Source organism: Poecilia reticulata, linkage group LG23, assembly GCF_000633615.1.
Source record: "Poecilia reticulata strain Guanapo linkage group LG23, Guppy_female_1.0+MT, whole genome shotgun sequence".
NCBI lineage: Eukaryota > Metazoa > Chordata > Actinopteri > Cyprinodontiformes > Poeciliidae > Poecilia > Poecilia reticulata.
In genome coordinates, this window is record NC_024353.1 from 15275609 (window position 1) to 15285059 (window position 9451).

General features: G+C 42.5%; 1 protein-coding gene across 1 annotated transcript in view; it reads right to left on the bottom strand.

Annotated features, from left to right (window-relative positions):
• Positions 1–9451, bottom strand: part of scaf11 (SR-related CTD-associated factor 11) — a 13987-nt gene that overhangs the window by 1504 nt on the left and 3032 nt on the right. The window contains exons 2-14 of the mRNA XM_008401403.1: positions 8817–8853; positions 8466–8611; positions 8298–8375; positions 7670–7749; positions 7505–7584; positions 7387–7424; positions 6660–6730; positions 6444–6569; positions 5942–6033; positions 3112–5640; positions 802–1142; positions 540–713; positions 337–456 (exon numbers count right to left, since the gene is read on the bottom strand). Coding sequence (XP_008399625.1) covers positions 337–456; positions 540–713; positions 802–1142; positions 3112–5640; positions 5942–6033; positions 6444–6569; positions 6660–6730; positions 7387–7424; positions 7505–7584; positions 7670–7749; positions 8298–8375; positions 8466–8611; positions 8817–8835 — 3894 coding nt within the window. The 5' untranslated portion in view covers positions 8836–8853. The remainder of the gene's footprint in view (positions 1–336; positions 457–539; positions 714–801; positions 1143–3111; positions 5641–5941; positions 6034–6443; positions 6570–6659; positions 6731–7386; positions 7425–7504; positions 7585–7669; positions 7750–8297; positions 8376–8465; positions 8612–8816; positions 8854–9451) is intronic.

Sequence of the window (9451 nt, forward strand, 5' to 3'; positions counted from 1 at the left end):
ATAATAATAATAATAATAATAATAATAATAATAATAATAATAATTAGTAATACAATATTATTAATAATCGTTTGTTAAGCGACTGGCAGTCCATCACAAAAAATCCCCATAAAAAAAAGCTGAAGTTGAAATTGAAAGAGTTTGAATAAACACAGTATAAACATGTTTGATTAAAGTTAGATGCCATTTTGGATCCGACTGTGTTTGACCCCCAATGTGTCCCTGTAACCGTTCCCCCCCTCCCAACATGCCCCTGTAAATGATTCATTAGTTAAGCTTTCCTAGTTAAGTTCCTAATTGTTAGAAATACAAACTTGTGTGTGTGTGTGTGTGTACCTTCTCTACTGCTTTGCGGACGATCTCCTTGTACTCTTCCTTTGTGATTTCCTTCCTCTGATAAAACGGTTTCATGGCCGTCTTCACTTCGTTTATAGCCTTCTCTTGTATCTGTTGTTTCTGCAGCACAAACAGGAAGTGACATGGTCAGCTGACAGGAAGCTGAACTCGTCCGTACTGGCTCAGAGAGCCCTGTTGGGTACCTTCTCTTTTTTGGAGCTGTCGGCCTGGGCCTTGCTGTGCTGGCCGGGCTGGGTGGTGGAGGACGGCAGCGCCTGGCTGAGAGCCGGCTGGACCTGGGATGCTGTGGCCACGCCCACTTTGGTCGGCGTGGGGAGGAGGGCTGGTTTGCTGTAGCCTACGACCGTGCTCACCATCTGGAGTCATACGGAATTTTTATCATTCAAATAGACACAACTTGCTACTGCATTTTGAAGTTAGCTGCCGTCTCCATGGTTACCGTACCTGAGCCGAGTGCCCGTCAGGCTGAGCTGCAACTGCTACGTTCTGGCCAGAGGCCTGCATGGGGGGCGGCGGCGGTGGGGGAGGAGGGAGGCCCTGGGCAGTGACGGTGGGCACCTGAAGCAGCGGCACTGCGGGGTGGAGGTGTATGGGCACCTGAGGTGGTATAGGGTACGTGGCGGCGGGCTGCAGGCTGACTGGTAGGGGGCGCTGCAATGGGTATGGGTGGTGGAGGACACCGAGCTGAGGAGGAGGAGGGGGAGGAAGGACGCTCAAAACGGCTACCGGTGCGTTAGCAGGGACAACCTGTGGGTTAGGAGGAGTAGGGTCGCTCTTTGGTGGATCTAAAAGCACAAAATGGAGAAAAACAAATTTTATTTTACAGTTTCTACACATTTTATATACATTACTAGACATTTCCTTATGGTCCTTATGTCCATTTGAAAACAGGAAAAACCTGAGTTCACTATGAATTCATCCCATTAATTATTTATTGGCACAATGGAGAAAGCAAAAGAACAAATTAAAAAGAAGGAAGATAGGAAGTCACCAGGACACCAGGAAAAAAGGACACCAGGAAAAAATTAACGGCAAAGGAAGGAAACAAATTAGAAAAAAAAAGAAATTTGAAGGAAAAGAATGAGAAAAAAGCAAAGAAGGAAAGAATAAATACGACAGAAAAAAGAATGAGAAAAGGAGAAAGAAGAAAGAATGAGAAAGGAAGAATAAACGAGAAAAACAAGAAAACAAAAAAGGGAAAAATAAATAAATGAAAGAGGAAGGAAAGCTCTTCCAGACTGCAGAGGAACCTTTATATATTCGTCATAAGTTAATCAAAATAATCTTGATATTGAGTCACAATTAATACTAACAGAAATTAATTATTCAAAGATACTTGTTTGCATCAAAATCTTTAAACTGACTTAATTTTTTTATCTCCCCTAGTTGCCAGGCAACTCAGCCAATCTCAGCACTGGCAATCCAGACACTGAGCTGCTGCTGCTGGAAGTTTAAGACTATTGTAACATGGAAAGGACACTGAAAACATTTGAGTATCGTGAAAAAGTAGAAAATTTTTGTCAATGTAAGTCAAACCCATATACAGAAATTATTACACACAGTATAATATTTATAGATTTAATTTCTTGCTATTTTGATGATATTGGCTTATAGTTAATGAAAACCCAAAATCTAGTGTCTCAGAAACTTTGAATACTGTGGGAAAAAAAGTTTAACAACAGAAACTCATGTTACACCCTAATCAGCTAATTTACTCCTGCCAAGGTTTCCTGAGCATCAAAATGGTTTCTCTGTGGGTCAGAGGGGGACATACAGTCATGGGAAAACTAACTGCTGATTGGACAGATTCCAGAAGACAATCCTGGACTACATAAACAAGGCGGGGAAGAAGCTGCTTGTTCACATGTTCCAATTGTCTGACAATAAATTTCAGGTTTCTATTATCTGTTAACAATAAACTAAAATATGACAAGAAATAAAGGCTTGAAATATTTCAATGTGCAACAAATCTATATGAGTTTCATTTCATGAATGATGAAAGAAATCCGATTAGCTAAAATCTTTTACTCTCTGTAGCTGCAGCCATTTTCTGCTCGCAGTCTCCAGAGTAAATCCTGGTTCCTACCTTCATTCCTTGTCATGGTAGAACATTGTCTCAGCTCAGAATTTAAGTAACTAGCGTTTCAAATATATTATGTAATATACATTGGGCGCAATTATTAGGAAAGTGAATATTTTTTTGGCATATTTTCCAACTCCAAGCTGGATAGACTTGAATGCTTTATGGATTTAAGTGTAGCAGGTGGTGTGTATCTGTGTAATGATGGAAGGGTGTGGCCTATGGAGGTCAACATTCACCATCAAGGTGTGCGTAATTATTAGGCAACCTTTTTTTTCCTTTAGGCAAAGAGACATTTAGCTGACACTTAATAGTCAAAAATGACCAAAAGTCTCTTTTAGGGGTGCAGAACTTTTTAAATTGCTGAGTTAATTTGGGCCTTAATCACACAATCATTAAATAATTTTTTGATAATAGACAACGGGGTTGCAAAAAACTTGTTGGAGAAAAAAAAAAGTTACATGGGAAATTGTGTTTCTGTGCATATAAATATTCTCCTGAGAAACCAAAACCTTAGTTTTACTTTCTTAAACATTCACTTTCAGGGTTTATTAAAATGTTGGAGTAACTTACAGCAATGTAGAGGGTCATTAATAAAAATAAGCCTTATAATTGTGCACACAGTGTAGGAGATTGTGCTTTTCCAAGTATAGAGCAAAAGGTCTAGAAATAACCTGCTGGTGCCTGCTGCTCATCCTCTTGTCGGTTCCAGGTGCTGGCTCCTCCTCTCTCCCTCTTGGAGTAATAATCCTGCACATCTGCAGGCAGCGTCCTCCTCACAGCCCAGCTGGATGCTGAGGACCATCCCGACCGGTCGATCATGGAGTCTCCTGGCTCCGACTCTTTCTTCCGACTGCCGCCCCGGTTTTCATTGAAGCGGCTGTAGGAGTCGTTCCCTGAATTGTTGCCTGTACCTGAGAAATTGTTTCTGGGCTGCCAGCGTGTGTCGGGCGTTTCATCCTGTTGGCTGTAGAAGCTGCGGTTGCCACCGCCCCGTCCTGTGCCTCGACTACGGTCAAAACTTCCACGACCCCCCCGTCCACGTGATTCTCCCTCGTTTCCGCTGCCCCTTCGCTGGTCTTCCCACTTTGAACCACTGCTGAACCCTGAGTCGCGGCTCCTGTCTTCAGCGTCACCCCGAGTCTTTTCTGTGACCCAGTCAGGATTCTCGGACCAAGTCTGTCTGTCATGAGAGCTTTCTAAAGACACACCATTTTCAAAGCGGCCAGACCCTCCTTGATATCTTCGACCCTCGTAACCAGAGCTACCACTATGCCCAGACTTCCAGCCTCCTCTACGCTCCTTCCTCTGGGGAGACTGCTCTCTAGATGTTGCCCGTTCAGGGGTAGGCCCTCGCCTGTAAGACCTTGTTCTTGATCGAGATCGTGACCGAGATCGTGACCGAGACCGAGACCTTGATCGCGACCGACTCCTGGATCGTCTTCTCCTCCTTTCACGGCTGCGATCCCTCCTGAAATAGTCTCGCTCTCCGTCCCGCTCCCTGTCTCTGTCTCTGCTGCGAGCGCGGGACGATCGACTCGAGGACATGTCATCACGTTCTCTTGAACGTGAGCGTCTTGATGATTCCCTCCTTGACTCTCTCCGAGGCGACCATTTGGAGGATGGCGAGTGGAAGCGAGAGCGCCGCTGCTTGCCATTCTTCCTCTCTTGACTCCTTTCTCTCTCCCTTTGTGCCTTGGAACTGGCATTTTTGTTGACTTGGGTTTCGGGAGCAGTAGCAGGAGTTACTATGTCAGTATTGTAATCCTTCTCACTCGCAAGTTCCTGAAGGGAACTGCTCCCAGGCTCACTTGTGGGTGAGCTGCAGTCCATAGGGACAATGTTTGTGTCATCCTTATTTGTGCAATCGTAACTCTGCGTGGAATCACTGTTGGACTTGACATCATCCTTTGGTGAATCATTCTCTTTTGTTATGGCTTCCTCTTTGCATGGAGATTTCTCCTTGGTTGTGACTTCCTCTTGGGCCACAAATTCCTCCTTTGTTAAAACCCCCTCTTGAGTTGTAGAGTCTTTCTCCACTTTCTCTATGACGGTAGAGTTTTCCTTGGTTATGGTTTCCTCAAGGGTGACAGAGTCCTCCTTCATAATGCCCTCCTCTTGGGTGATAGAGTCCATTAAGACTTCCTCTTTGGTCACGATGTCTTCATTGGGTGCAGGATCTTCCTTTGCCTGTTCTACAGAACTATGGACTTCTGAATACTCTGATTCAGGCATTCCAACACTGTCCTCAGATGTGTTTACATCTTCATCGGCTATGTTTTTGTCAGATTCTCTATCAGCTGGGCAATTGGACTCTTTCAAATCTCTGCACATTTCCTCCTTTAATTCACTAGAATATTCTTCTGGTAAGGACGCCTCTACTGATTCACACATTTCCATCTTATTATCCAGGTCTATGTTCTCGTCACTCTGAAGAGACACCTGGTCTTCCAGCAGGGTCATTTGAGAGTCAGGGGGAGATTGCAAAGTCCTTTCACCAAACTCTCTATCTGCGCTGGAAACAGGGCTGACAGGCTCATCTTTTTGGCTGTGGCTTTCCTCATAGGTCGAAACAGGACTGTTCTGAGTTGAGTCCGTAAAACAGGATAAGTAATTTTTTTCTTCGCCAGCTGTCTCTTCTTGTTGCTTTTCACAAGATTCTTCTTGCGTCACCTCTTTGTTTTGCTTAACGCCGTTCGCAGAGCTTATGTCTACTTGCTCATCAGCAGAGTTGCATCCATTCGACTCTTCTTTGAGGCTATTTTCAGCAGTCTGCAGCTGGTCAGAGTTGTTCATATCCATGTCTTCTATAGTTGCATTCTCTTGTTCTTCCTTCTCAATGTTGCCATCTCCATCCTCCTCTTCCTCACTTACAGGTGGACTACTGCTGTTTTTTCTTGTGGCTTTCCGTTTGCCACTGGCCTTTCTGTTTGTCACCCGTTTCCCTTTCCTCTTTGTTGGCGCTGGAGAAGGTTTGCTCAGCTTGGAGGACTGGCCGGCGGAAGAATCAGAGTCTGACAAACTGGCTTGTGCTGGGGATTTGGAGTCTGACGGAGTCTCTTCCTGACTTTTAGTGTTGCGTCTAGATCTTCTGGAGGGGAGAGACTCTGGCTCTTTGGTGGGTGCTTTAGATGTTGATGATCTGCTGCCCCGCTTCTCTCCTCCTTTAGGACACGTGACAGCGCAGACAACACCCTGAAATACTACAAGACAGAACACAACAGTTGATCCTTATTGGACAGTACAAAACAGACACAGTAAATAATGGGCAATTGTTTGGAATTAGTAGAATATTACACCCGTGGCACACTACATTTTACCCCCAAGGACCAGGATTGCATGCATCTGGAATAGACTAACTGGAATAGTAGTAACATTTTTAATCTTTTTAAGAGATTAAAAATGTTGTTCCTGGGAGAGTTTGACAAGAATAAATAAGTATTTATGTGATTTCTAAAGAACTTTTAGCTCTTCATCATCTCCAAAACATCAGATGTTACTCACCAAAACTACTCGAGCTAAACGATAAGCAAGGGGTGAAAGGAGATGAGATGAGACCAAATGGAGACGAGTTGTTCCAACCTGGAAAACGCCGCCTGCAAAATGCAACAAAGCCGTAAATGGACAGTGTTGTATTGCTTTATTTTTTACAATTTTCTCCACTGTTTCATGAGAGTGTCAATATACATCAATAAATTTGAAAATATGAAATTATGCAAAAAAATTTGAGCAGTTAAATAAGAATCACAATTCATATCACTGAAGTCCTACAGAAGCATATTTCATAATGCTTATGTTTTCTAAGACTAGTGTTAGTGTTTTTAGAGAAATGTGCTTTAGTGTCAAACATCACAATACCATCAGCTGATTTTATTCATTAAGCTACAAAAGTACAACTTTCACTGAAGCTTTCAAATGAAGTTGAGGAGCCAGTGAAAATTAAAGAACAACTGAATCACTGTAGGTCAACCTTCCTCACAGCAGGGGTAGCCTGCAGTTTCATTACCTTGGGGGTCCGTCAGCAGGAATGGGAGCAGCAGAGGAGAGCCAAGGGCATTGTTGCGCCTGCAGCTTGCACTGTGTGATTCCAGTGTCGTATGCTAGGTGCTCTGCTAGCCACACAGGATCTGCACTGCAGAACAAGAAAAAAAATAAATAAATAAAAACGGTAATGCGTATACAATGCTAAAGCTACAAACCCACAGCCAGCGGTGGGACTTACACGTCCTGAGTTGGTGTTGTTACAGAGACGCAGGGGGGCGGAGACCACGCGCAGCACTCTGTTCCCCTCACCTGGATAAGACATGTGGAACACCGAGCACATCAAACAAAGATGCTAAAACTGGAACAAGAGTAAAGGAAACTCTGGAAGACCAACTGGATATTGGATTTTGTTTTACCCAGCAGTGTGATAACCCCTGAGAGCAAGACAGGCCATGCTCAGAAACAATAGATGTTCCACACAACGCCAGTCGCTAATATTGATTGGATAATCCAGGACTGTGATTGCTGGGGTAGGTCACAGACAAGGTTGAGACTCGGATACAATTGTGTTCAAAATGACAAGCAGACCAAACACTGATTTTGATTAATATTTCTGTGCGACATATTCGTGTAGCAGAGTTACTTGTTAGTAGTTAAATAATTTGAAGTATTTTCAGCAGGGGTTTTGCTACCCACAAAACCCCTCCTTTGTTTGTGCCTCAAAGCCATGACGTGATCGGAAATAATATTACAATTCGTCAGAGTTTTGTGCGTCAGATGGAGAATTTTGAAACCTTCCCAGTTATTCGACTCTACTGGATTATAAGGCTTATTTTTATTAATGACCCTCTACATTAATAATAATAATCAAAATTTCAGATTATTTGGATTTAAATGAGTCATTTTAAGTTTCAGACCACAACAGCAAAAACGTGTTTCCAGTAGAAATGGATGAAGAAGCGCACCTTTTTTCTGTTTAGAGAAGATGGTTCCTCGTCGTTACCTAAAATGAGATATTGATAAGTCAGTTGTCATAAAGACGAGGCGTTCAGGTTCAGGCACGTTTCTGAAATAAAAACATACACTTCCGTACGAGCCCTCTTGTTTTGACGTCAGATTTCCTCTCCATTTTCTGCTGCCGGAATCTCCTAGCAGGCTTGTTTCTATAAGAAAAAAAAAAATACCATTTGAGTTTAAAGAGAAACATTATTCTTTAGTCAAACACCAGAATGTGTCAGGAGAACTCACTTGAGACAGAGTTTCTGTTCAGGTTTTCGACAGCAGCAAATGTCAGATTCTATTTGAGTTGTTTGCCTCCTTACAGGAATCTAAAAAAAAATTTAAAAAAAACATTTCCATGGATCAAAATATATTTGCTACCTTACCAATGAGTTATTTTTTCCCCATTTTTTTAAGCTGATTTGAACCAAAATGAGCATTTCACTTGTTGAAGACTAAACTTGGGACAGAAAGACCCACAAATTTAAAGCCACTACATAAAGGCTTGGCAGGATTATAACGCATTCAGACCATTCAGACCGCGCCTTGAAAACGATCAAAAACGTATCCAATTTAGTTTCACATGTGGAAGTGGCACAAATCTGAATTTTTGCCTGACCTGTCGTATCAAGAAATCTCTTCAATAAAACTTCTAAACATGAAGTAGGTCAAAAGACCTCAAAAAGCAACTCATCCTGTTCAGATCCAGAGAAAGTCAGCATCGCATTAAAACCACCTGGCTTTTGTTCAACCTCCACAAATATTATCTGAATCACATCAGACACTTGATCTGCTCAGGTCAAACAGAAACTAGCTCTCAGTTTCATAACAGTGTTATGAAGTTACCAGAGAGTACTGTAGTTAAAGGGTTGCTGACCTGCACGAGGCCGAGGTGGCCGTCCCATCTGTAAACATTAGTGAATGGTCTTCTGTCCACAGGGCACGAGGAAGACATCTGCCATGGTGAAGCAAAGACACCTGAATTTTCTAACCGATTCACACAGAGAAAAGTGACAAAATGTGTGTTAGTTTGCACAAGCGTCACCTGTGCCCATGTGAGGAGGCATCTGAGGCAGAAAACATGGCAGCAGCTGTCCGGCATGGCGAGCTCTCCTCCGACCAACGCGCCCAGGCAGACCGGACACTTCTCTGGCTCCTCGCCGTCGGCCCCGTCCGACGGGCCCTGGCCCCCTGAACACACAGCACAACGGATTGCTAAACTAAGAATCACTCGGCACAAAAAAAAAACAAAAAAAAAAAAAAACACATTTATATGTAATTATTCAATTGATATAAAAGCAGATTATATTAATACTTGAAAAAATAACAACAATCCACTTCAAGGACTTATAGATTTTTTACTTTTTAAAAAAAAAAAAAGACCCAAACATCTCACCACTTCCAGCTCCAGTCATGTCCGGCCCTGGGTGGTCCTGATCATGGCGACATAAATGTAAAGATTAGAAAGTTTTCGGCTGGAAATCCATCAAACTGCTGCTGCTAATTTTCCAGGTGGGTTTAAACAATATTGACAACTTCCACTGCTGTCCATGGTTCCAGCTCAGTTTAACAGGAGTTAGTTGTGCGATTTGTCTTTACCAGTAAAACAACAACTCAAGCTTTTAATGTCAGGTCTAAGTGACGTAAAGTGTGTTTCATGTCTCTTTAATAACTCACTGAAGCAGATCAATAATCCTGCTGAGATAGGATTACTTGAACTGCTTGAAATAGGCCAAAAACATTTAGCATAGCACTGCCAGTTAGCTGGCTAAAAAAGGCGACAATGCATGGTTTGAAAAACACACAGTCACGTAACAGATAATATTTTAAAATGACAGAAACTACTATGTAGTTTCTGTAAGCAGTGGCTGCAGGCTAGCTACCCGAGAAGCTAGCCTGACCATTTAAGAATTTCAGCTTGTTATATTTTTGTTGATCTCTAATCAAAAAGCTATAATATTAATAAAAATTAAAACAACTCACTTTCTGTCTAAAGGCAACACTGCACATCATGAGTGAAATATTATATAT